Below are 27,737 nucleotides of genomic sequence, written 5' to 3' on the forward strand. Positions count from 1 at the left end.
AGGTGGGACAGAAGGTTTTAATTTTAAAACCTGTCCGCACAGACAAGCTGCAGGCCATCTGGCAAGGCCCATACCAGGTAGTGGAGCAGCGATGCGACACTACCTATGTGATCGGCCCCTGCTCAGGGGTAGGGAAGAGACGCATGCTCCACGTGAACCTGCTCAAACCCTATCATGAGAGGATCGAGGATGTGACGGCCATCTGCGCCTCCTCCTTAGAGGATCAGGAGAACCTACCCTTACCTGACCTACTAGAACCCGAGGCACCGATAGAGCCCTCCCAGGGAGTTCAGCTGGGGGAGCGGCTAAGCGCCCATGAGCGTGCCCAGGTACAAGCGCTGATCGAAGCCAAAGGGGCTACCTTCTCCAATTTACCTGGTTACACTCCGCTAGCCACTCACCGAGTAGACACCCTGGGACAGCTACCTATGAGACAGGCTCCATATAGGGTTCCGGAATCCGTCCGTACCCATATGAAAGCCGAGCTAGATGAGATGTTACAGCTAGGGGTTATCGAACCCTCCGATAGCCCCTGGGCATCGCCGGTAGTCCTAGTACCGAAAAAGGATGGCACCACTCGGTTCTGTGTCGACTACCGGAGGCTAAATGACAAAACGGTGTCTGATGCCTACCCGATGCCCCGGATAGACGAGCTGTTAGATAAGATGGCACGGGGCCAGTATCTCACTACCATTGATTTGTGTAAGGGATACTGGCAAATTCCACTAGCCGATGACGCCGTCCCCAAGTCGGCGTTTGTCACTCCGTTTGGCCTGTACCATTTCAAGGTCATGCCCTTCGGAATGAAAAACGCTCCGGCTACCTTTCAGCGGATGGTAGATCGGCTACTGGACGGGTTCCAAGAGTATGCCTGTGCCTATCTAGATGACATAGCCATCTTTAGCCAGACCTGGGAGGATCACCTACACCACATAGGGGCGATCCTAGATCGTATTGGGGAGGCTGGGTTAACGTTAAAGCCTAGCAAGTGCCACATAGGTATGGCTGAGGTGCAGTATCTGGGACACCGAGTAGGGTGTGGGCAGCAGAGACCCGAGCCAGCCAAGATTGAGGCCGTAGCAAAGTGGCCTACCCCCAGGACTAAGACTCAGGTGCTGGCGTTTTTAGGGACGGCCGGCTACTACCGGAAGTTTGTTCCAGACTATAGCACCCTGGCCAAACCCCTGACGGACTTGACTAAAAAGAACCTTCCCCGACAGGTTGTCTGGGCCCCAGAGTGTGAGCAGGCATTCCAGCAACTCAAAACAGCTCTAACTAATGCTCCTGTGTTGACTGCTCCTGATCCAACTAAAAGATTTCTTGTTCACACAGACGCTTCAATGTTTGGATTGGGAGCAGTACTGAGCCAAGTGGGAGCCGATGGCGGAGAACACCCCGTAGCTTACCTAAGCCGCAAGTTACTACCGCGTGAAGTGAGCTACGCTGCCATCGAGAAAGAATGCCTGGCCGTGGTGTGGGCCCTCAAAAAGTTACAGCCATATTTGTACGGACAACCTTTTTCCCTACTCACAGATCACAACCCGTTGGTGTGGCTGAACCGTGTATCTGGGGACAATGCCCGGCTGCTGCGCTGGAGTTTGGCGCTGCAGCCCTTTGACTTTACCATTCACTATCGGCCCGGAAAACAAAACGGTAACGCTGACGGGTTATCCAGACAGACTGAACTCGAAAAGTGATCTGTGAGTACTCTCCCGGACATCCCCAAGCCGATCCGTTGGGATCAGACTGTGTATGCCGGCTTGGTTCTGGGGGAGCATTGTGGCAAATGTAGCCACTTCTGGACTATATGCAGTATAGGTTGTCCGTAGGCTGACTGTATGATGTGTTCCGTTAAATGTGTATGTATTGTGCTATGGCCGTTCGTACGCTGGCAGCCGTACGCTGCCAGCGTACCAGCATTCATACGACGAAAACACGGCTATCCTGGCCATTCGCCGTACGAATACGGGCTCCCCAGGTCGACCACACACTCCCAAGTCGTGTGGTACCAAGTAACCGATTGCAACATTGTTGCAATCGGTAATTAAGGGCTCTCCTAGGTGGCCGTCGATCCACTACCGACCATGCGGCGGTCGGCCATCTTGGATCCTTTGTCTCTGCAGCGGTGTTCGGTCGTCGAGAGCCTGGACTTGAAAACGGCTACTCGATGATCCGAGCCCCGCTGGGTTTCCAGAGTGTTCGGGAGTTCCGCGTTCGGTACATTATATGTCCCGTATTTATTCGGTACTTTTAAACCAACTGTCATGTTTAAATGTATTATGTGCGGCGTTCGGTCAATTCAGCTGGGATCGGAGCGGTATTCTCACAAAGTGTGCGCTCCGACCCCAGCTATCTACCGAACGTTCGATTATTCCAAAGTACCGAATATTATGTGAATTATGGATTTTAGAGTCAATTGTCGGTTTTGCTACACGAGGGGATAATCCACTTAATCGTCCATTTTAGTGGGAGTATCCCTCTCGTGTCGCAATGCCTGTTGGGAAAGTCACAATGCATGTTGGGAGAAATCCCCTGGATGATCTGTGTGGAAACCCCTTGCATGGGGAACTGTATAAATACGCTGCTTGTGAATAAACCGAGTTAGTTGACTCCCAAACTGTGTTTCGTCCGGTTATTGGGAGGATTGGGAATATTGCCTTGCTTTTCTACTCTGACTGTGGATTTCCTGAAGATACCAACGGATGTCGTGGACGGTTATACCGCATACCGTTACACAAAATATAGACTGAGCAGCCACAACATTAAAACCACCTTCTGTATTGTGTTGATCCCCTAATGCTGCCAAAATAGCTCTGATGCATCAAGGTATGGACCCCACAAGGTCTCTGAATGTGTCCTGTGGTATCTGGCAGATCTGCAAGTTGTGAGGTGGGGTCTCCATGGATGGGATTTTTTGTTCCAGTACATCCCACAGATGCTCAATTTAGATTGAGATCTGGTGAATTTGGAGGCCAAGGCAACACCTTGAACTCTTTCATGTTCCTCAAACCATTACTGAACAATTTTTGCAGTGTGGCAGAATGCATTATCCTAAAAAAAAGCGTCCACTGCCATAAAGTGACACCATTGCCAGGAAGGGATGAACACCTGGTCTTTAACTATCTTTTCTGCAACAATCTCATGACCCTGACAAAGGTTCACCGGATGTCCTTCCTTGCACAAATGTTGTACAGTTTTGTAGATGCTCTGACCCATTCATCTTGCCATCAATATTGGCCATAGTGAAAGTCACTCTAATATTTTCTCTTGGTTTTTAACATATGAAATTCAAGAACTGACTGTTCATTTGCTGCCTGATATATCCCATCCCATTGACAGGTGCCATTGTAACAATAAAATTAGTGTTATTCACTTTACCTGTTAGTGGTTTTAATGTTGTGGCCAATCAGAGTACCGGTATGTGGTGTGCTTTCCCATATGTTCGAGATGTTACAGGGTCATATATGAAATCTGTCTTTCAGTTTTCAAACTTGAATTTTCAACTATGTATATGCTAAAACCCATATTTTCTTTTGAGAATGTCATAGCAGAACATAAAGTCAAATCACCCCACAATTGTATACCTTTTTTTTTTCTTTCTATTTCTCATTTTTGAGTGTTACAGGGTATTTCATAGTGTTACAACAATGCTCATTCCATGTGACACAGAAGTACATATGTTGCAAAATGTGAAGTTCTTCTGTGCTTTGATGACATTAGGTATTTGGTTCTATTATAATACAAAATACATCAGACAACCGTTCCAAAGGTTTTACATTTTACACATCACAAAATAAGTCGATGAGGTACTCTGTATTCATATGTCAGCGCTGAAAAGTTAAACCTCTAGTGGAGTGGTATTTGGTGTTCACTGGCTGCAAGTACAATCTGCGTTGTCCTCTTTTTAATAGAGCGAGTTAGTGCATTGTGGTCTAGAAATCAAACGTGTATATCAATTATGTCTCTGTACTCTCGTGTCTATATTATATCTAGAATAATGTCTGTTGACCATGCGCACCCTGGGGAAAACTTGACTCAAACCTGTGCAACTTGTAGTGTCTATAAGAAGAGGAAAAGGGAAACAAAAAGCAAAGTAAGACCAATTTGATCTTTGTTATATTCAGGGGAACCTAAACTGCTTTCAAGAGCACTTGGAGAAGCGTGAATTAGACACCAGACACGTGTTGGTTATCAAAATAAGCCTCCAGCCTTTATTTTGTCAGTTTTTTTTTTTTTATACATTAAAAAGTAAGTGCTTACGTGCAAATACTCATCATAGAACAGTAGTAGGGAGTGAAAGGGTTGAGGGAGTACAGATAAGACATAGGGATGAACGTCATGTACATCTATAACAGATAAGTTCCGGGAAAGAGAAGGAACAGACTGATTTAGGAGAGACAGCTCAGGTGGGGGCTATCTGCTCCCGGAACTAGACATATATGGTCTTAAGTGTAGTTATAAGCATTAAGCATTTCCTGAGTTCAAGTTAGCCAAATTTAATATAGGATATCTAATTTGACACCTATAAGCTTGAACCTGGGAATCAATGTAAATTCTTTCACACTAACTAGGTGACAATGTCTTAATGGCTTGTAAGCCTTGATGTCAGGTACCTGATTGTAGCAGCCATTTTTGTAAGGGGACCTAATGCTTCAGGATCCAAAAGGGTTGAGTTTGTCCGGCATCTCTCCAGCTGGCCCAAATCTTAGTGTGGACCTCCTCCTTGCCCTTTAATTTATAGGCCATTTGTTTATACTCGGAAGTGGCCTCTACTCTATTCCATATTTCTGAAAGGGAAAGGGTGTTAATGCCCTTTCAATGGCTTGCTATACTGATTTTTGCTGCCATCAATAGGTGTATGGCAACATACCTTTGGCGTGTTGAGATCAGAACTGGGGATAGGTGAAGGAGTTGGCATTCCGATGTAAATGGAATTGTTTGCGTTATCAGGGATATAGCTGCCTTTATCCGTTGCCAAAATGTCAACAACGTGGGGGCATTTCCAGAATATATGATTCATAGTCAGTGTGAAGGCCATAATGACAGCATAGTGATGACACCTTATGATACATTTTTGCTAGCCTGTCCGGGACCAAGTACCACCTGATAAGTATCTTAGTTTGCCTCCCAGTGGGAAAAGCTGCTAGAGGATGCCTTCGTTGTTTGTATAGCTTGAAGCCATAATGGGATTGGGAGGGTGATGGCAGTCTTTTTCCCACATCTCCATATATGTGCGTTTGCTTAGTGGATCCACGTAATTTATGGAAGTGGAGCACAAGGAAAGCTACTTTACTTTTGTACGTTTGTCTGTCTATACAATGGAGGCCAAGGTTGTTAGATATGTTTCATTACAGTGCCTTATTTGATGTGATTGTGTTTTATTCTTTTTTTTTTTTTTTTTATTCTTTATTTTTGTTGTGCTTGAATGTTACATATACGCTTGCACTGCCCCAACAGCGGTAACAAGAGAATCAGCATACATTGTTTAACAATACAGAGCAGTTAATAAATCAGCACAGTTTGTTTTTGTAGCAGTAAGATTTGATAACACATACGCTTGATAACTATTACACTTGATAAGGAATTCTCAGCAGATATTTAGCATGGTCAGACGTGAGAACAGAAAAGTATTTTTGAGAGTGCATGGCATTGGCATAGCCGGTCTTATATTGCTCTAGCAGTACTCGTGGGTACAGGGTTAAATATAACGCACGAAACCTAATTGCTAGGCGGAGAACTATGCACATAAAAAATTTAGGGTAGACGTTTCCTGCTATGTCAGATAGCATACATACTAATTGCTTAGGTAAGATATGGTAGGCTGCAAGGCTTAGGTTGTATGCTAGGTGAACAGATTTTAAGTATGACAAGCTTTATAGGTAGATAAGCTACAAGCTTAGACCCCCAGAGGCCCCCCCAAGCAAGCCATGAGTAAAAGACATAAGATTTGAAATTAGAATTGGCACATAGGCTGTTTCGTTGTCTAGATGTACTGCCTTGGAGTCCTGTCAGAAAGCAGTCCCCGATAGAGCCCTGAAGTCAAACTCTGTCTTGCAGGGGCCATGTACAGACCCTCCATAGACATCCCAGCATGGGGCTCAGTGGTGTACTTGGTGACGTTGGGTTGCTGTGTGCCATTCAGGTAAGTCCTGTGTGGGTATTGGGGATCCCCTCCGTGGTCTCATGATTCTGCAGTCCGTGCATCTCATGGTGGGCCTTGGCCTATAGCTTTGGTCCCCATTGTAACAGGAGCCTCTGTCTTCACTTTTAGCCGCACTCTGTAGACTCCATGCGCTTGTCCGGGTCTCCTGAGTAGCAGGCCTTGGGTCCCTTCTCGTTTTTCTTTTGCATGGTGCAGTGATGGTCATTGCGTTAGGGGGGATGCTGCGTCCGCCATCTTGTGGTCGCGTGAGTGCCTGTTGTTTTTCCCGCGGGGAACCACTTGTCTTTAGTGCTGCCAGTGAGCCTGTAGGGAGCAGATCGGGATAACCCCCACCGGTCGGGGGGGAGGGGGGGGGGGAATGGGGCACTAATCGGCAGCACAGGTCTAGGGCAGGGATCAGCCGCATCCCCACTCACCCAGATTCTCTAGGCCGCCCAGCCAGCTCCAGCTTCCTCGGAGCGTGGACACCCGGTGGCATCAAGACACGCACCGGTAACACCGTGGTCGGTTCAAGAGCACCCGGCCTTGTCGATGAGGGTACAGATTGCAGTAATATCTGCTTTTGTTGGAGTTCGTGCCGGAGCTCTCCCTAGATGCCTCCGTCCGGCCTGGCAGTCAGGCCCCGCCCCCCCGTGTCTTATTCTTATGCACCCGGTGGCATCAAGACACGCACCGGTAACACCGTGGTCGGTTCAGGAGCACCCCAGGAGAACCCGGCATCGTCGATGAGGGTACAGATTGCAGTAATATCTGCTTTTGTTGCTGTTCGTGCCGGAGCTCTCCCTAGATGCCTCCGTCCGGCATGGCAGTCAGGCCCCGCCCCCCCGTGTTTTATTCTTATGCAAGTAAAAAGGTCCCTAACATGAAGATCAAATTCTTTTTTCACCTCCGGGAAGGCTTTGAGGTCCTGAGTTGTATATAAATGTTGTATGGACAGTACTCCCTTTTGAATCCAGGGTCCTATAGGTATGTCTGCAGGTAGTGCCGAGAGCGTTTTCGTAGGGGCAAAGAAGAGTAGGTTGTCTGTCTCTGTCAGAGTGCTGGGCATGGACTTGTGCTCTGTGGAGTTCCATTTCAAAAAATGACCCCAGCATGTGTTCTAGGGTGTTAGGATGTAGACATGCATTTTCCAGGGAGAGCCAAATCGACTCCAGTCCCTGTGACAAAACCGCCGCTCTTTAGTAAGATTTGATGGTTGTGATACCTAAACCTCCCTCGGTCGGTGGTAGCCATGTTAAACGTCTTGCTATTCTTGAGGTGTGTGTTTTTTTTTTTTTTTTTTTAAATGGAAGCATTGAAAATGGCCTGAAATCTTTTAAGGAGTTTGTCTGGTTGGGCTAGGGGAATGTTGCGGAAAAGGTATAGGACATGAGGTGGCGCCATCATCTTGATGGTGTGCACCCTTCCCATGATACCTCAAGATCTTGCCACTTATCTAGTTGTGACTGCAGTTTGTGAGTTAAAGGCATGTGATTCTCTTGGAAAATGTATGTGACAGACTTCCCTAAGTTAATAGTAGAGAACACTTTACAGAGTAAGGTGTGTGGAGTCCAGGAGCTAGCTGGTATAGAGAATTAAGTTAATTGATTATCACGTGTAGAAGCTTATAGATGCATGTAGAAAGTATGTAGAAAGTATGGAGAATAAAGATATGAAGAATGAAAGTATATATAAAATATATGTAAAACAAATCTATATGTGGGTACGGTGTCTTTAAAAATCTTTTATCTTGAAATATAAAGTTTGAGCGGTACACTGTATGTACTGCATTGCAGAAGACTGTTCCACATACTGTTATTCTACAGCTAGTTATTTTTATCTTTATATATCAAAGTATATTATTTGGTGATGATCATCTATCCTGTATTATTACAGAGATTAGGATATTAACCCCGCATACAACTGCTGCACTTTATATTTCAAGATAAAAGATTTTTAAAGACACAGTACCCACATATAGATTTGTTTTACATATACTTTATATATATTTTCATATACTTTTATTCTCCATACTTTCTACATGCATCTATAAGCTTCTACACCTAATAATCTATCAATTAACTCAAATTCTCTATACCAGCTAGCTACTGGACTCCACTCACCTTACTCTGTAAAGTGTTCTCTACTATTTCTTTGATAGGTTTTGGTGAATTCCTTTTTTTTGTTCAGTGCTAGCAGCTCATCACCAGTCCAACTCCCTCAACTCTGTTTATTGCACTAAGTATACCACTCCATTTCTTTGCTAAGTTAATGCTCCGGTATTTCAGAGATGTTTTCCTCCAGTCAAAGGGGTGATTAGACTTTAGGGTTTGTTCTATATTGGAGGAGACACCAATGGGAAGTGCTTGTGTTTTTTTTTAAGATTATTTTTATAGTAGGATATCCATCAAGTTAGCAATGGATGTAAGGAATAGCAGTACATCAACTGCAAACAGTGCAATTTTTCGTGTTCCTGCTGGTGTGTTAAGGCCCAATATCCCTGCGTGATTTAAATGCTGTATGACTGATAATGAATAGGAGTGGTGAAAGAGGAAAGCCCTGGCAGGTGCCATTGCTGATGTGGAATGGATTGGACAAAAATCCAGAGTTGAATAATTAGACTGGAGCTTGGTAGAAAGCTGTGGTCTCTGTCAAGGTGGGTGTGGAAAATCCCATTTTTGTTAGGGTTTCCTTCATGTAGTCCCAGTTCAAGAGGTCGAACACTTTTTCAGTGTCGAGTGCCAGAACCGCCCACCCCAACCTCCCTCCCCGCTTGCTAAGCCTGACCCAATTGTTAAGATTTATAAAGTGCCTAGCACTTTGCCTGCCTGCTCCGCCGACACCAGGTCAGTGAGCATGGGCTTGAGTCTCATCGCCCATAGTTTTGCGTACAACTTAACATTTGCGTTGATTAGGGATATATGGGCTGTAGCGGACCTGGTCCTATACTAGAGTACGCCCCAGTTTCCTGGAGGGGGCTGATGGCTCACCTCCTGCCCAGTGATTATGGCCCTCGGGGTATTGCCCTTTAAAGACAGTATTTGGCCATGATGGATTTTTATTATGTGGCTACTGGCCCTTTAAGCACAGTGTATGGACTTCTATTAGACTGTGTATAGGAAGGTGTACCCCTCTCCTGTTTCCTGTCCCATTGTTCTCCAGCAGGTCGTTGTCCCAGGCACACTGCCAAACTAGTTGGAACTGGTTTTGGGCTGGAAAGTTTGGGCGGGAGAGCCATGCTTCAGTGGAACTAAAGGAAAATCCACCTAACTTTTAAACCCCATAACTCCCAAACCCCTGGTCCGATCTGGGGGATTTTTGAATGTTATTCACCCAGATCAGGGCTATCAGGGGATACCACAGGAGTGTACCCTATGTATTTGGGGTACATCTAGAAGTTGCAGAAAAATATGTACATTTTAATTCTGTTAACAGATAAGCTGATGGGAGGAGATGTGTGGGTTGTACCTTGTACTTTATTGGTTAATGTACTAATTATTGTGGGTGGCTCCCTTGCATGGGGGCATTGCATAAAAGCAGGGGTTGAGTGTCCCCCTGGACATATAGGGAAGGGGGAGCATGACTGCTGCCCAGGATAGTGGGATGGTGTAATGGGAGCAACAATGTTGCAAAGATGGAAGGATTCATAAGGGGGAGCAGGGGAGGAGACTTACCAGTCAGAAGGAGATTGTCAGTCACCCTGGTTTAATTTATTTTCACTGACTGTACTTTTCTCCTGGAATTGCCTTCTCCGTGTCTGTTGTGGTATACCTGGGCCTGCAAAACCAACAAAGCAATAGATCTTTTACTGAGTGAGGAATAGGCTTCAATATGACCACCCTATCTCTTGAGGAATTGGTAAAAATGATGGCAGCTTACCAGGAGTCCCATGGCTCCTTGGACCAGGTGCTGTCTCAAGTTCAGCAGGCTGCAGGAGGATGTCTGTATCGGTCTGAGGGAGCTGAGGCATCGTTGAGCGGGCGGAGGGCCAGAAGGTCGAGGCCTCCGTCGCGTTTGTCCCAGAATCTGGTGCGGAGGGAGGAGTGTCCAACGGTCCGAGGACGGGAGCGGTGAGGCCGGGCGCTTATCAGCGCGAAGATTAGCCAGTCGGAGGCAGAGAAGGGCCGGACAGGTGATTATGGAGTCCGGGCCCCAAGATGGCGGTGATCAGGATGGCGGGAACCCGGCCGGAAGGTTACTAAAAAAGTGGCTACTAAAAAAAGACTGAACATGCCCCATTTGCAATACCCTGGGTTGTCTACTATTGCAAATGGTATGCTATCATGGGGGTAATTTTCATTCCTGGGCTACCGTACGGTCTCAAAGGCACCATAACCAACCTGGTGAATTTTAATTTGAAAAAACAAATGCAAGCATTATATTTGACTAACTTTTGAAAACACCATAAAACCTGTACATGAGGGGTATACTCGGGAGACTTCGCTGAACACAACTATTAGTGTTTCAAAACAGTAAAACTATCACAACATTATCGTCAGTGTAAGTGCCATTTGTGTGTGAAAAATGCAAAAAATGTCAGTCACTGACAATATCGTCGTTGTAATACAACTGGCGTTCAAACTAGTTTTTTGCATTTTCAAATATTAACACAAACTTTGGCCAGTGTTTGTGACCAAGTGGCTACTAAAAAGGACTGGACATACCCCATTTGCAATACCTTAGGTTGTCCTCTTTTGCAAATGGTATGCCATCATGGGGGTAATTCTTATTCCTGGGCTACCATATGGTCTCAAAGGCAACGTAACCAATCTGGCGAATTTCAATGTGAAAAAACTGAAAAATGTAACATGCTATATTTGACCCTGTAACTTCCCAAAACACCATAAAACCTGAACATAGGTGGTCCTGTTTTACACGTGAGACATCGCTGAATACAAATGTGTATTTTATTGCAGTAAAAGCAAACCGTAATTTGACATTCACAGTTAAAATGTAATGTAGAACTAAGAAAATTTAAAAAAAATCTTTTCTCCCATTTTTTTTTTTACATTTTATTCATATTAAATTATGTTCCATACCTAAATATTTGATGTAAAATGAAAGCCCTGTTTCCCCTGAATAAAATGATATATAACTGTGGGTGCATTTAATATGAAAGAGGTGAATTACGGTTGGACAGACATATAGCGCAAATGCCAGGTTTTGTTTACGTTTTGTTTTGATCACAACTTGTACATTTGGCTGCGGTTTTAACCCCCTTAATGTCGAGTGACGGACGAGGTCCCTCACTCAGGGGATTGCCTTAACGACGAGTGACGGACCTCGTCCATCACCCGTTAAAATTAACCCCAGATCGCCGCCAGCATGTCAGAGCGAGCACATGTGCTGTGTATACTCACCTTCCGACTCCCTGCACTTCCGGGTTCAGTGTGATCACATCAGTAATCCTGCCCCCTGTCAAAAAAATAAAGTTAAATTAAAATCCCACCCCCCTTTACCCATTTTAATTAACCCCTTCCCTGCCAATTGATCACTGACTACAGTGATCAATTGGCAGGGATTACATTTTACTATGATCTGATTTTTTTTTAACCCCTGAGGGTTATTTTTTTTTTTTTTAACCCTCGGGGTTAAATTTATTTTATTCATTTTAATATTTTAAAATTATAAATTTAGCTAGCTGGGAAGGGTGGAAGTTAGTGGGGAATTGAGGGATTTAGTGTTAGGCTAACTAGGGGTTAACGTTAAAAAAAGTTTTAAAATAAGCTTTAAAAAGTTAAAAAAATTAAGTGAAAAAAAGTTTTAATAACGTTTAAGTACCCTTTACCCAGTCCAAATAAAAATTAACCCCTTCCCTGCCAGTCTATCACTGCCTACAGTGATCAAAATACAGATCACAGTATTATACTGTGATCTAATTTTTTTTAACCCCTGACGATTATTTTGTATTTATTTTTTAACCCTCAGGGGTTAAATTTATTTAATTAACTAATTTAAATATTGTATAATTAAATATTTTGCTAGCTGGGGTGGGAGTTATGGGAAAATGGGGAATTTACGGTTAGTGCTGCTTACTGCTAGTTAGGGGTTAACGGTAAAAAAAAAAGCTTAGAAAAATGTTAAATCTGTAAAAAAAAAGTTTTACGAAAGTTTAGGAAACTTTAAAAAAATTAATAAGCAAAACAAAAGTTTAAAAAATAGTTTTAAAAAGTTAAAAAATACATTTAAAAACGCTCATTACCACTACACCTGGAACAAACTAGAGAAAAAATGATCCCACGCCAAGGTTCAAAATATGCCTTTTGAATTACCCCAGGGTGTATTCTTTAATAAATAGTATGTGTTTTTTTTTTAGACATTCTTTATTTATAATAGTTTTCAAAATAGGGAGGGAGACAGAAAAAAGAAAAGGGAGGGGGGGGGGGGGGGGGAGAGTTCCTGACTCGTAGTGAGGGCAGGGCTCTAGTCACTGATGACCGTGGCCTGGGTCAGGCACAGGGGGGGGGGGGGGGAACGGGAGGGAAGGAGGAGAGGAGGGGAATGTCTGGAACCAGGGTTATCCCCAAGGGGCGCGGAACAGAACTGTAAGTTTAGTCGCCTATGGTTTGTCGGAGGCAGAGTAGGCTGGTCAGGCCTGTCCACGGGCGATGTAGGATGTCCAGGGAAACCACAGGAGAGCACATTTGTCCGAGTGTTCCTGCAGGGACGCGGTCAACATTTCCATGTTATGAATTTCCTCTACCTTATCCACCCATTGTCTGTATGTGGGCACTGCCTGGCTTTTCCAGAGCAGAGGGATGAGACTTTTCGCGGCAGAGAGCAGGTGTATCGTAAAGCGTCTTCTTATACCTTTGGGCCGACATGGCTGTGTGGTGCAGAAGCATTGGTAGCGGCTGCAGTGGGAGGTCTGGGTCTACAATTTCGGTGATCTTAGTGTGTATCAACTGCCAGAACGGGACAATGCGGGGACAGGTCCACCATATGTGAAGGTTGGTGCCAGGGGCAGAGCTACATCTCCAGCATTCGCCAGAGGAAGTGCCATACATACGTTTAAGCATGTCCGGGGTTTGTCCCACTCCTGGGCCGTCAGGTGCACCCCTGTCTCCCTCTCCCATTTATCCGTAAATCCTAGGGGGCTTTCATTGCCCAGTGCTTGTAGCATAGTGTAAAGATAGGATACGGCATGGTCTTGGTGTTTCCTGTCGGTGCAAAGGCGCTCAAAGTCTGTCAGTGGTCTGTGTATGTGGTCTATACCTTGGAGGCTCATGTAGTAGGTCTTCACCTGGTGATAACGGAACCTGTCCAGTGTGGTTGGTCTCTGTACCGTCACTACGTCAGTCAGTGGTTTAAGGGCTCTGTCCCCTGTCCATTGACGAAGGTAGATCCAGTCCGACTGTGTGAAATTCCGGAATGCCGAAGGGGGAAGACCCCCTGCTAGATTTGGGTTGTGTGCTAGAGGAGTAAGTGGGTTCGGTGATGTGGTGAGTCGGTGTGCGTAACGCAGTGTGCACCATACCCTAAGGGTAGCATCGATGAGTGGGTTGTGGGTCCGGAGTTCCGCGAACGTGAGGGATCCAAGCCATATTCTGGCTGGGATCGTCCCCCTGGCCTGCTGCACCTCCATGGGTACCCATCTTTTGGCCCCTGGGCGCGCATGCCAGTCCACGACCCGTTGAAGGTGTGTGGCCCGATAGTATTGCTGCATGGAGGGCAGCCCGGCACCCCCCGCCGATTTTGGCCTTTCCAAAGTGGATCTACGGATGCGGGATGCGGAGCGATTCCAGATAAAGTTGCGTATTTCCCTCGTGAGGACGCGGAAAAACGCTTGGGGTATCGCGACAGGTAGAGCTGCGAAGAGGTACAACAGTCTAGGGAGGACGTTCATTTTTAGTGCCTGAATGCGGCCAAACCAGGTGAGATACTGTGGTGACCAGCGAAGGAGGTCCTTTTGGATGTTCGTTAGGAGGGGGGGAAAGTTAGCTTTGTACAATTGTGTCAGATCGCGTGGTAGCCAGGTGCCTAGGTATTTCAGTTTGGTGGGTTGCCAGGAAAAGGAGAACAGACTTTGCAAGCGGTCAGCTAAGCTAGCGTCACTCAGCAGTGACATGGCTTCAGATTTATCCAGGTTGAGTTTCAGATTGGAGACTTGACGGTACTCACGGAACGCTTGAAGGAGGTTGGGGATGGAGATTAAAGGCTGTTCTATGAAAAACAGCATATCATCCGTGTAGGCGGCTAGTTTGTGTTCCTCGGCTCCCATCGACACCCCTGTAATGCCCCCATCCCGTCTGACCGCCTCCAGAAATGGTTCTAGAGAGAGGGCAAACAGGAGGGGGGACAGGGGGCATCCCTGGCGAGTGCCGTTACTGATGGGGAATGGTTGTGTAAGGGTCCCATTGACTCGGATCCGTGCTGTCGGTGTTGTGTACAATGCCGACACCCAGGTGCATATTTGGGGGCCAAATCTAAAGTGGCGGAGAGTGGACGCGAGGTATGTCCAGTCTACCCGATCGAACGCCTTTTCGGCGTCCGTCGAAAGTAGGACAGCCTCGCGCCGCTCGGATGTAACCAAATGTATTATATTGAGCGCTCGTATCGTGTCGTCCCTGGCCTCCCTCCCTGCGATGAACCCGACCTGATCCGGGTGGACCAGATCCGGGAGGAGTGGGGAGATCCGCCGAGCTAGGGTCTTGGCAAAAAGTTTTAGGTCTGAGTTTAACAACGATATTGGGCGGTAGCTCGAGCAGTTAGTCGGATCCTTCCCTTCTTTGGGGATTATCGTGATAGTGGCAGCTAAGGTGTCAGTGGGGAATTGCCCGCCCTCACGGATCGAATTCAGCCCCAACAGGAGTTTGGGCTGGAGGGTGTCACTGTACGTGCGGAGGTACGCAATCGGTAACCCATCAGGGCCGGGGGCCCTATGCGGCTTCATGAGTTTCAGTGTGCCGTTGAGTTCCTCAAGTGTTATGGGTTGCTCTAGGCCGTCTGATTGATCCTGGGTGAGTGTCTTGGAGATGTGTTTGGTGAGGTAGTCCGCGACCCTCTTCTGGTGTGTCTGGATGTCTGTCCCGGGTGTGGTTTGCGATCGATTGTACAGGTCTCTGTAGTATGCCTGAAAGGCGTCAAGTATCCCGTCCGGTCGTCTCGTGCTATGTTGGTCATGCATGTTTATTTTGTGAATGTGTTGTGCCCTCCTCTTTGCCTGAAGCATCCTTGCCAGGAGCCTACCGCTTTTATTGGAATGTTCGTAGAAATACCTGGCGGATTTCGTAATAGTGTGTAAAAGTCCCTGGGAAAGATGGTCTCTAAGTTCTCTCCGTGCAGCGGTCAGTCGTAGGTAGTCGTTGTCGTCTAACGTTTGTTTATGTATGGCTTCCAGGGATGACACTTTAGTTGTGAGGTCTGTGAGTTGTCTGCGTCTGTCTTTTTTGCGCTGCGTACAGAGGGCGATGTAATGGCCCCGTATAACACATTTATGTGCCTCCCAGACCGTCAGGGGGGGGGGGGGGTGTCGGGTCCCTCATTTGTGTCAAAGTACTGTGTGAGTGTTTGGAGCGTAGATGCACGGACGGCTACGTCGTTCAGCAGGGACACATTGAGTTTCCATTGTCTGTCCCTAGGTCTGTGGAGGGGTGAGCTTGTACGAATCGTAACCGGTGCATGGTCCGAGTGGGTCGTGAGCCTGATATGGGCATCGTGGAGTAGGGAGAGGAATTCCTGAGGCATGAATATGTAGTCGATACGACTGTAGTGACGGTGGACATGGGAGAAGTGGGTATAGTCACGTTCATCGGGGTGTGCGGTCCTCCAGCAGTCCACGAGGCCTAAGCCGTTCAACGCTCTAGCAGCGGTTCTAAGGCAGTGGGAGGGGATTATGCTGGTCCCGCGAGACGTGTCCCGGAGCGGGTCAAGGGGCATATTTAGATCACCAGCAACCAACAAAAGGCCCTCTCTGAATTTACCAAGTTTGGTCAGGGTGCGGGAGAGGAAAGTGTGTTGAGGCAGTATATGCAGGCAAACGTGTATTTGTGGTCAGCAATTGTCCCCTTTACGAAGAGGAAGCGGCCCTCAGGGTCAGGGAGAATTTCCGTATGGCTAAAAGGTACAGAACTCGCAAAGAGTATCGCTACACCTGCTCTCTTAGACGACTGGTGGTTGGCATAGTAAGCCAGATTATAGCGGTTATTTTCGATTTTGGGCGCGTCCGGGACCCTAAAATGTGTCTCCTGCAGGAAAGCCACAGACACCCTCTCCGCCCAAAGACGGCGTAGCAGGTGGGAGCGCTTCTCCGGTTGGTTGAGGCCCCCGGTATTGTTGGACCAAAACGTGAGCAAGTCTGGTTTAAATCCCGTCTGTTCCCCCGTGGGGAGAACCCTGGTGGGGGGGGGTCCATAAGTGGGGGGCGGGAAGGGTAGGACCAAAGAGGCAGGGGAGGTAAAGGCAACTAATGAACCTAGACCGGTTGGTGGTGTTCAGGAGACAAAGAGAACTAAAGGGTCCGAACCCCGGTCCTATGTACAGGGAAAGGTCAGTTGCGTGAGGTGCGAAGAAGACCGCACACGGAGACTGTCACGTTAGAGTGTGGGTGGTCAGCGCCCGCTTCCCTCGGCACCCAACCCGCTGTCCGTGTTTAGGTGTCAGGGATTTCGCAAGTCCGCGAGGGGGGAGGGGGACAGGTGTCGGGGGGGGGGGGGGGGGGGGAGGGGACGAGTCCTGAGATGCCGTGGAGAGCGGCCCAGGAGGGGCTGCCGGCTGAAGGGGGCACAACTATGGCGCGGTCCGTGAAACCTGGAGGGGGGGAGGGGGAGAGTGGCCGCCAACGTCCCTAGGGAGAAGAAATACAGCGTACACCAAAAAGCAAATAAAACAGCAAACAGTTACATTACAAAATTCGATAGAGATCAAAGCTTAACTCAAGGCAGGTATCCGGGGCAACGCTGGGGGCACAGTGACTATCTGGGTGAGCGTTGTGCAATAACATCGCAGTAACATTTCAATCTAAGACAGAAGCGAAACTGCAAACTGTCATTGGTGTTTTAAGTTACGTTCACAGAAATGCCAGAGGTATCCAGGTGTCAATTTAGTAGTCACAGTACCCCATGCACTGCACCTGTGGGTACGGCCCAAACCGCTCCATGCGGACAACACAAAGAGTTTAACGTGTGTTTAGGAAGTGCCTTAAACATGGGAATTGCATCCTACACAGATAACATTACCTCAGCATGGTATGGGCACCTGGAGTGTCAATGGCTACTCGGTGAGGTCATAAACAGTATATACCAAATTATGTGTAACACGTCAAGTCACAGCTTTACCGCATGTGTCAAAAGACAAATTGTTGCATAAAACAAATATGGATTCCATGAGCCTGTCAGAGAACGGTTACATGTGAGCCATATAGGCCACTACACTGCCCTGGGTAACCCAGGCCCTTACGAGTCTCGATTCAGCCCTTGTGGACACCACGTAGAATGCGGTTAGGTCTGCGTAGTGCATTCGACATAAACTGTACATCCTTCACCAAGGGGATACTTTTATGGCTCGGTCCGTACCCCGGGGCCGTGTAAGTGAAAAAACCTGGTACATGAGGCGAAATTATAACACACACCCTGGGCAAAAATGACGGCGTGTTCCAGGCTTAAGGGGCAGCACGGGGCGCCATGAAAGCAGTGGGGTGTCCCACCCCCGGTGGCATTACTATTTTCAACGGGGGTGAGTTGTGTCTAGGTTGAAGCATAGAGGCCATCTCTGTGGTCACAATAAGTAAATGGGAACAAAATACATAGTGGCGTTGTAGCGTGCGGGAGGGGGAAAAGCAACTGCTCAGATCTGGCTCATGGCACCACGTGGCAAGGGCCCCAAACTGTAGGATATGTGCTATACAAATACTAACTTCGCCCACTCCAGGTGGAAGTATGTGGCGTTAGATAGGTCCCCTGTACCACGTAAGTAACATGCGAGGCATTTTAAAAAAGCATCATACAGTACCCTCGTGGCGTGTTCCCAGGAAAGGGAACGATGTTCTAAGGGCAGCGAGGGCACTGTAGGAGGCGCAGTAGGTTACGGGGCTGCCCGCTACAAATTGGGAAGTTCGTGGTAACCCAACCAGCAAAGTGAAGAACGAGGAACATATAAATGCAAATGTGAACATAATAAAGAGAAAAAGCGACTGTTACAAGGAGCAGGAACCATCACCCATAAGGGCGTTTAACTTACAGGTCGCAGATACGGGTTCATACATACGAAGTCCTGGATTGCGCGGCCCAGTCCCCCACCCCATACTGGCCGAAGCAATGCGGCTCACAGCGTGCGGCCTGCCAATCAAGCAGCATCCCACCCTCTGTGAGTCCCCAAGTCCCGTGTTGCTAGGTGATGTTCTTGGCTTCGGCCCGTTTACCGGTGATCTAGGCCTGTAGGTCATATCCCCCCTTGTGTCACGGTGTGAAGTCACCAAAGGCCAGCAGCAAACAAATGTCCTCTCCTGGGGAGTAGGAGAATGCTTTAGGAAGTGGTCCGTGGGCCGCAGGCAGGAGATCAGCAAGAGAGCATTAGTGCTTCATTCTTCCGGGCCGTTAGGGCAGCCACGACGTTGCGGGGGGGGTGCAGCGTGTCCCCATGCTAAGTTCTCTGCCGCCGGGTAAGGTCCGGTGGGGCGAGCAGGTGGGAATTCAAGAATCCAGTTCGGGATGTGGACATGTGGCAGTCCAGCGGACTGTAGAAATCGAGGTACGTCATTGGGCCAGCGTAGCGTGTGCCAGCGGTTCTCGATCTTAGCTTGCAGGCTGAACGGGAAACCCCATTTGTAGGGAATCCTTTTTTCAAGCAGCATGTGCGTCAGGGGCTTCAGCGCCCGACGGGCGTCCAGAGTGAGGGTCGACAGGTCCTGAAACAGCCAAACCTGGGTGCCCATGTAGGTGATTGTGCGCTGGGCCCTGGCCGCCCTCATTATGGCGTCTTTCTGTGGGAACGAGGAAAGGCAGCATATTACGTCCCTAGGTAGGCCGTCTCTCCTGGGGCCCCGTAGAGCCCTGTGGGCACGTTCCATAGGTATGTCAGCCGGTGAGTCCCCACCAAGCAGTTGCGTGAAGAGGCCCAGCAATAAATCGCGGGGAGACTCGTCGTCCGCTTCAGGGAGGCCCCGCACCCGTATATTGTTACGGCGGCCTCTATTGTCCAGGTCCTCGACCTGTCTACGCATTTCGAGTTGGATATTCCCCTGTCGCGTCGTCGCCAGGTCTGCGGCTTGTTGGTGTTGCGTCGAGTGGAGGCGGTGTTCCTCTAGGTCGGTCACCCTCTGTTCCAGGACCGTTAAGTCTCTACGCACCCCTGCAATCTCCTCTCGGATGATGGTGCGCAGTTCCGTGATCATGGCAGCTTTATCTCCCCTCGTAAGCATATTTGCCGATATGGCTGCTAAATCTCTGGACATCTGGGTTAAGGCATCGGCGTCGGGTGTTCCTTCCGCGGAGCCTGCCATGCTGCTGGTGCTTGGGGAGGGAGGGGAGGTAGGCGCCATCTTGTCTGCGCCTCGTGTGCCTCCAAGTTGTTGCGGGGTGGACATAAACTCGTCCATGGGACCCAGTCTAAGGTTCGTGTGGGGAGTGGGAGGATGGCGGGGGGTGTTCCGTCTGGGTTTCCCCATGTGGGCCGCGGGTTCTGCTCTGAATTCGGGCTTATGCGGGTTGGGGCCTGGGAGCGAGTGCAGCGTGCGACTTACTCCATGAGCGGTCAAGCCACGCCCCCAAATAGTATGTGTTTGTGGGGACGTTTCAATAACCAACCATCTAAACTACTCCAAATTGGAACATGGACACAGCATAAAACTTCAAAGTTAGAAAAAAAACTGGCTGCGTCTCAAATGTGCCCCTTCAACATCCACATATACCTGGCAAAGGTACATACGGGTATTGCTGTACTCAGATCACATAGCTGAGCAACATATGAAGTATTATACAGTGGTAGCACACATAAGGTTTGCAAAATATACTGTGCAAACTCACTTTGTGTGTCAAAAAGGCAGAAAAAATGCGTATTACCACTACACCTGGTAAAAGCTAGCGGAAAAATGATCCCACGCTAAGGTTCAAAATATGCCTTTTGAAATACCCTGGGATGTCTTCTTTAAGAAATGGTATGGCTTTATGGGGTATTTGGATTATATAGCCTGGTAAAATACTCTAAAATGGGACATGGGCACAGCGTAAAAATTTAAAGTTTGAAACAAAATTGAATGGCTGTGTCCCAAATGTGCCCCTCCGATGTCCACATATACCTGGCAAAGGTACATACGGGGGTATTTTTGTACTCAGCAGACATAGCTGAGCAACATATGAAGTATTATACAGTGGTAGTACACACAAGGTTTGCAAAATATACTGTGCAAACGCACTTTGTGTGTCAAAAAGGCAGAAAAAAAACGCTTATTTTTTAAATTCTTTATTTTTGTAGTGCATATAATGAATCATAGACATGCTTGTAATGTCACAGCAGGCTTAACAGAAAAAAAAATACCAACAGTAAAATTGACTTGTGACATTGTGATAATACAGCACTAGTTTTTTGTTGTAGAGTATTCATGCTAGGCACATTTATCCATAGTGAGTTGAGCTACGTGTGAGTATTAGTAAGCATACATAAAAATTGCTGGCATGTAACTTAACATGTGATAACTGGCTTATCTACTTGGGGTAACTACTTTACGTTAGAACAGATTTCTTTAGCAGGAGCAAGGTAGGGTAAAGTGAGATTAGAAACTGCTAGGGTCTCTCAAAACAACGGGAAACAGCTCAAATATGCAAGCAGAGTTATCCTGTCGCTTTCAAGGCTGTGTAATTCGAGTTCAGTTTAGCCCACACCATCTCGGCAGAGGATAGGTGAGAGTCCCAAAGTCCATGGTAGGAGAGTGTCCCGTGAGTGGTGTCTGAGGTGAGACTTAGAGGGGTAGTCGCATCTCGCCGGTGAGCCAGTGTAATGGGAGCAAGGGAGGTCGGATTCTCCAACCCAGGCATGTATGCTGGCCGGCGCCTTCAACTCGCGATCTTTAGGTGTATATATAGCCCAGTCCATCTCGTTAAGGGGATAGCAGGTAACCTCTCGTGAGTGGTGTTCCCTTGTCCTATTGGTTTCATATGGTGCTCGAGAGGAAGGCGATTCGCGTAGGTGAGGCAAGTGCAGGGCCCTCTGCCGTCGTTCGCCATCATTATGCTCCGTCGGAGTGTCAGGCTGTTGCTGAGAGGCCCACGAAGGCAGTCGGGCTGAGTAAGTGCCCGCTGTCAGCAGTGTCCCCTGTTGCCGCTTGTGCTGAGGGGGTGTACGGAGCGAGGGTAGCCCCGGGGGTTTTGGGTGCCTCACCCGTGACCGGGAGTTGTAGTGCTGGGGCTTGTGTCGGGTTCCCCGCCTCCGTCTTCCCGCCTTCCACGTCCCCCTCCGGGTCTGTGTCAGCATTGTGGGCTTCAGAGTGGAGTCCCTTGGAATAGGTGTCGATGGGGTCCCTTCCTGGGCGCCCTTTCGGCTGTCTAATTTGGCCTAGAAGTCCGCCAGAAGTCGGTCTATCCTCTCCGATAACGGCAAGAGGTGGGGTTCAGGTGCTAGGGCCCTCGTGGCTTCCGCCATTTTGGGTGTCGATGGCCCGGCGGCTTCTGCACCCTGGTTTCTCTGCTTTAAGCTGCTTGTTGCGATTGCCGTGATGACCGCTCCCCCATGCCGCTCGCATAGGCCGCATGCAGGCCTCGGATCCGTTTTTGGATGCAGTCGCCATCGCTGCTCAGTGGAGCGAGATAGCGGTTTCGCCATCGCCTACCACCGTTGCTGATGCTGGGAAACCGTCTGTGTGTGGGTAATTTGAATGGTTTTCATAGTTTTTGAGCCAGGAGCTCCACTGCTGTGCGACCGCTTCGTTTGGCTGTCAGGCTCCGCCCCCGAAAAAAAACTCTTATTACCACTACACTTGGTACACGCTAGCGGAAAAATGATCCCACGCTAAGGTTCAAAATATGCCGTTTGAAATACCCTGGGGTGTCTACTTTAAGAAATGGTAGGCCTTTGTGGGGTAGTTTGAATTTAAAACCTGCGAAGATGCTTGGAAATTGCACGTAGGCCCAGCTTCAAAATTCAAAGTTCGGTAAAAACTGATATGGCTTGGTCTCCTATATGGCACTGTTGCTTCACGAAATAGTGCCAATGACATTCATTGGGGGTGTCTTTTTACTCAGAAGACTTAGCTGAGCATAATTTGGGGGTTTTGAACTTAGTGGCACATATAAAATATACAAAATGCCCAGCAAAAATGCAATCTGTATGTAAAAAATGCCCAAAATAATTTTTTACCACATACGTTGGCATTTATTGGTGCAAAAATGGGGGCATGCTAAGGCACAATATGCACCTTATGAGATGCCTTTGTTTTGTTTTTTTGTTTTTTGAACAGTCAAACTGTTATAATACCCCAAATGGAAGCATAGGCTCATTAAATCCGTCTCTCAAAACTCTACTGTGAATACTGAAAAGGGCAGGTCTCCTGTATGGCACTGTAGCTTCACGAAATAGTGTCAAAGACATACAATGGGGGTGTCCTTTTACTCAGAAGACTTAGCTGAGCATAATTTGGGGGGGTTTGAACTTAGTGGCACATATGAAATATACAAAATGCCCAGCAAAAATGCCATCCGTATGTAAAAAAAATGCACAATTATTTTTTACCACATAATTTGGCATATAACGGTGAAAAAATGGGGGCATGTTAAGGCACAATTTGCACCTTATAAGATACCCTGGAGTGTCTACTTTTACAAATGGTAGGCCTTTGTGGGGTTTTTTTGAACAGTCAAACTACTATAATACCCCAAATGGAAGCATAGGCTCATTAAATCTGTCTCTCAAAATTCGACTGTGAATACTGAAAAGGACAGGTCTCCTATATGGCACTGTAGCTTCACAAAATAGTGCCAAAGACATACAATGGGGGTGTCATTTTACTCAGCAGATGTAACTGAATACAAAATAAAACTTTGTACAGGAATAGCACACACCAACTTTACAAAATACACATGAGAAGTTCTTTGTTATAAGTTTGTGTGCCAAAACCCCCCAAAAATACAATTTTACTCCAATATTTAGCAGAGGTTAGCGGTGAAATGGCTACGTAGAAAGTGTCAAAACAACCTTAGGTAAATAGCCTGTGGTGTCTACTTTATATAAATATATACTTTTGTGTGGCAATTTTGTTTTCTTTTATGGCTATTAAGCTTACAAGACAAACATACCAAATTCTAAAATCGCTCCACATTAAAAGTTTATTTTACTCCTTGTGCTTTGTAACCTGTAACTACCCAAAAATACTTAAAATCCCAGACGCATTATCTATTCTGTAAATCAGAACTAAATTAATTTATTTTTAATTACATTCCTTAACCTGCACTAATTGTGCACACATTATTGCAAAAACTGAAAAAAAACTCATTTTTCTTTTTTTTGCATTTTTCTGTATTTTTTGTAATAAATAAGCATTTATGTATATATGTTACATCAAATTAAAGCCCTTTCTGTCCTTTAAAAAACGGTATATAATATGCGTCGGTGCAATAAATTTGTAAAATGCAAATTGCAGTTGAACGCAAACAGCAAAAAATGCCGTTGTCATTAAGTGAAAGACAAGCTTCTGAAGCTCTGTCCTTAAGGGGTTAATAGTTTAAAGGGGTGTGGAAGGAGGGGCTAGTGTTAATACTTAACATATGAGGTTATCTGTCAACCACAAGATAAATAATCTCTAGTTTACTGCCGCTAATATAAAGGAAAAAATAATTTCCTGTAAGTAAAAATTTCTTGTTTACTTCTCAGCAAGCTATCACAATATGGCTTAGAGGATAACACTCTGCAGCGGGTGATCACATTAGACGGCTTGCACAGAATCCTGATTGAGGTTTTCTCAGACCTCACTTGTCTCTCTCAAAGGGAATCCAGCAGGCTGTGGCCTAACATGGAAGTTTAACCACAGTAACTGAAAGAGCTGTGTGCAGCGTTTACTTGTGTGCTGCACACAGCTCATCATTCAGCTCTTCAAATAAATCATTCAACACAATCAATCTTATTCTGCGGTACGCTGCAACAGAAGAAAGTCATGTGCTTGATATATCTTTTATAGACCTTAACGAAAGAGAATTTTTTGTATTTGACCGGTGTCCCAGAAATACAATTTTAACAATTTCATATTTGTTATGCATGTGTCATGGAGAAGCTATTACTTATGCAATTAGCTTTTTTTATTTATTTTTTTCCCTCTCTCTCCAGTTGTTCTACTGTCAAATTCACCATAATGAAATTAGGAAAACCTGTGTGTCCTATATGCGCAAGAATGAAAACCTGTTTGAATCCGTAAGTACATGTTTAAGCAATATTTTATAAACTGTGTTTAACCTCTTTATTGTAAGGAGAATTAAAATTTTAAATCGGAAAAATTAAATTAAAATTTAAAGTTTAAATCAGAAAAGTCACTTCTCTAAAAATGATGCAGTTGAATAAAACACTGAAAATAAATGGGATGGGGCTCTAATATAGATCCATGGACAGATTGTGGGTGGGTGTCCCATCAATCCAGATGACTGTTCGATTATGTGTGACAAACAATTCTGTAAATGACAACAAAAGTGACTAACTGGATGACACAAAGCTGAGTAGGAGTCCTATTTTCTCTTATACATGGAATTCGGAGCTGACTCATACCAACACCTGATTTGATTTCAGAATAACCAGTCTTATTGGTCAGCTTGAGTTAAGGAGATCCGCTTCAGGTTACATGAGGCAGTTGTGTTTTCTTTTTCTAGCTATAACTTGTGCAGAATTATTTGAATTCCATCACATTTGTTGCATTACATTCTGCATGATCATTCTATTGATATGCAATATAATAGTTATTCTAACAATGACTGATGTTATGAGCCAAACATTAGAGATACATGCCATAAATTGAGTAGCTGGAGTGGAGGTTTTATGAACAGACTCCGCAGACCTGTAATAAATGCCCTACCTATACAAGTATGTTAGTTCTTCTTTAGGCAGCTAGAAGTCACGAAAATTTAACTCAATCAAAAGGAGGAAAGCAGACCAAAACTTTAAACATTTATTCTTTTTCTAAACTTATGTAGACTAAGGCTGCCTTTGGGGTGTGCCGCACTGGGCGCCATCGCAACAGGGGCCCAAGGTGGCCACACAGCTCACTTACCTCAAAGGCTGCCCGCTTTGTTTTGGGGCTGACTGCAGTCAGCTGAGAAGTCATGTGGCCATGGAGCAGATACTGACAATTGCTACTCAAAATTCATTGCATACTGAGGCTACAATGAGGACCTTGAAGATTGTAATGTGGGAGGATTTATCTCTCTGCGGGGGATCAGAGGGTTGATGCAGGTTACCGTGGCAATGTTCTGATTCTTCAATAGTTCCTTGTTAAGGAGCTCTGCACTTACCACGCACCAGCCGGGAATGAGTGATACTCGACCACTGGAGGCAGGGCCAGATTAAGAGCCCAGTGGGCCTGGTGTTGACAATTATGAGGGGCCTAATTACAGGATCGTAGCGACCAAAAACACTAAAGCAATCATACCTCCCAAGCGTCGTGTATCTGATGGAGATGGTTTTAAAGGGAAACTTAAAGGATGCAGCTATACGAAAACACATACTACTTGCTAATCTCTCTAATTTATGCTTTCATCTTTCAAGTAAATCCATACCCCCCTAACAGCAGTGTCCAGTGAAGCAGAAAGTCAATAGGCAGGGTAAAAGGGTGGGCCACTGGCGTGAATCACGTGACCAGACCTGCCCAAAAAGGGGACATGTCTGTCCAAAGAATTGGAAGGCCAGCCTGGCATGAATTCATTAGTACAAACCAGAATATAGGTCGCGCTAAAACTGTAATAAAACAGTAAAAACAATGCGTACTTACATAAAATTAATAAAAAAGGAATAATGTCCTGATAAAGTGTAAGAGATAATAGTCCAAGTTTGATTGCAGAGATAAGTAGAATCAATAGACCGTGTAGGATCCGAGGAAGTCGGGTATCCAGATGATGTGGAAGCATGCAGATAGAGAGAAATTCCAAAAGTGCGAAACTGTAATGGGAAGATGACAGTGGTGGTAATATCAGTCCTTCTTACTCGCCTATTTCAGAGCTTTGGCCAGCTCAGGAGTGTGTAGCATTCAGTGGCGTTGATCCCCCACTGGTAGGATATAGGTGTTGGTAGGTACAGGTCCTCGGTATAGAGAGAAATAAAAACAAATATTGCCATATACATAGAGCACTGACAGGTATATAAAAGGTATAATACTCACATATAAGTGAGCAGGAATATACTCACTATATTGGCATAGGTGGTATAATCCCCACCTAGGATTCTTGAGTGAGTGAATAATCCAAAGTTTTGCAATGGCCAGGCAGCCTCAAATACCATCGGTGCCAGTAAAATACCAGTCATGTGGCAAACCTAAGAGTAGTGTGTACATTTTTTTTAAATGGGCCTGGAGCTGCAGCTCCATCAGCCCCTATGTTAATCCGGTCCTGACTGGAGGAGGAAAATGTAGTATTTACATTTTACTCATGCTTCACAAACATTTACAGTCTGTCTCAACTATATTACAGCCCCTACAACACTACAGACCGTGCCCCCACACAACAATTCCTATCCCTCTCTAATTGAATGCTTATACCCTCGATACTACAGCCTTTAATCCACTTACGCTAGAGCGCCATCCTCCCGCACCACAACCCCTGTGCACCACAGACTCTATTCACTACACTGCTGCCCATCACACACTTTACCGCTCATAGCAACATACACTCTACATCCTGTATCCTGCTACACGCACACACCCTACAGCCTTTTTTTCCCCCACACATGAAACCACTCCTATTTCCCCCAACAAACACTACAAATCCTATACACACACAAACCGTGCCTACCCCCCACAACTCATTCCCACTAGCAGTGTCGAGCTAAGTCCATACAAACATGCATTAACACAAGCCACCTCCCCTCACACAATACTACAAACCGTATCCCCACATACATTCAACACCACAAGCAGCGTCCCCACACACCACTGGCATAAACTGATTCCTCTTCTGCAACTATCACTAGTCTAATACTATCCTTACCTTTTTTTGTCATTTTACCCCACTCCCTCTAGCATGTAAGCTCATTGAACAGGGCCCTCAACCCCTCTGTTCCTGTGTGTCCAACTTGTCTGGTTGCAACTACATGTCCGTTCGTCCACCCATTGTAAAGCGCTGCGGAATTTGATGGCGCTTTATAAATATTATAATAATACTAAACCTATGCATGCACAAAAGTACAAAGCATCAACGCAACTCTGTGCAAGATGGCAGGAACATGGGAAATCCCCATCTGAATCTTTTGTCTTTATATTATGGTTGAATTCCCATAATCACTTTTTTTTTTTTTTTTTTTTTTTTTAAATACAAGGTATTGGATGAGGGGGTGTTGACCGCACTGTGAATAATTTGTTTATACATGTTGCATTTGGAGGGCTATTAAGAGCATATATACAGCGCTGTATGTAGATATATACATGACGATGGCAGACCATACTTTACATTTATCTATACTGCCAAACATACAAGAATTT

General features: G+C 46.2%; 1 protein-coding gene across 1 annotated transcript in view; it reads left to right on the forward strand.

Annotated features, from left to right (window-relative positions):
* Window positions 1–27,737, forward strand: part of LOC134572177 (putative bifunctional UDP-N-acetylglucosamine transferase and deubiquitinase ALG13) — a 154,150-nt gene that overhangs the window by 7,105 nt on the left and 119,308 nt on the right. The window contains exon 2 of the mRNA XM_063430985.1: window positions 24,389–24,472. Coding sequence (XP_063287055.1) covers window positions 24,389–24,472 — 84 coding nt within the window. The remainder of the gene's footprint in view (window positions 1–24,388; window positions 24,473–27,737) is intronic.

Source organism: Pelobates fuscus, chromosome 9 (assembly GCF_036172605.1).
Source record: "Pelobates fuscus isolate aPelFus1 chromosome 9, aPelFus1.pri, whole genome shotgun sequence".
Lineage (NCBI taxonomy): Eukaryota > Metazoa > Chordata > Amphibia > Anura > Pelobatidae > Pelobates > Pelobates fuscus.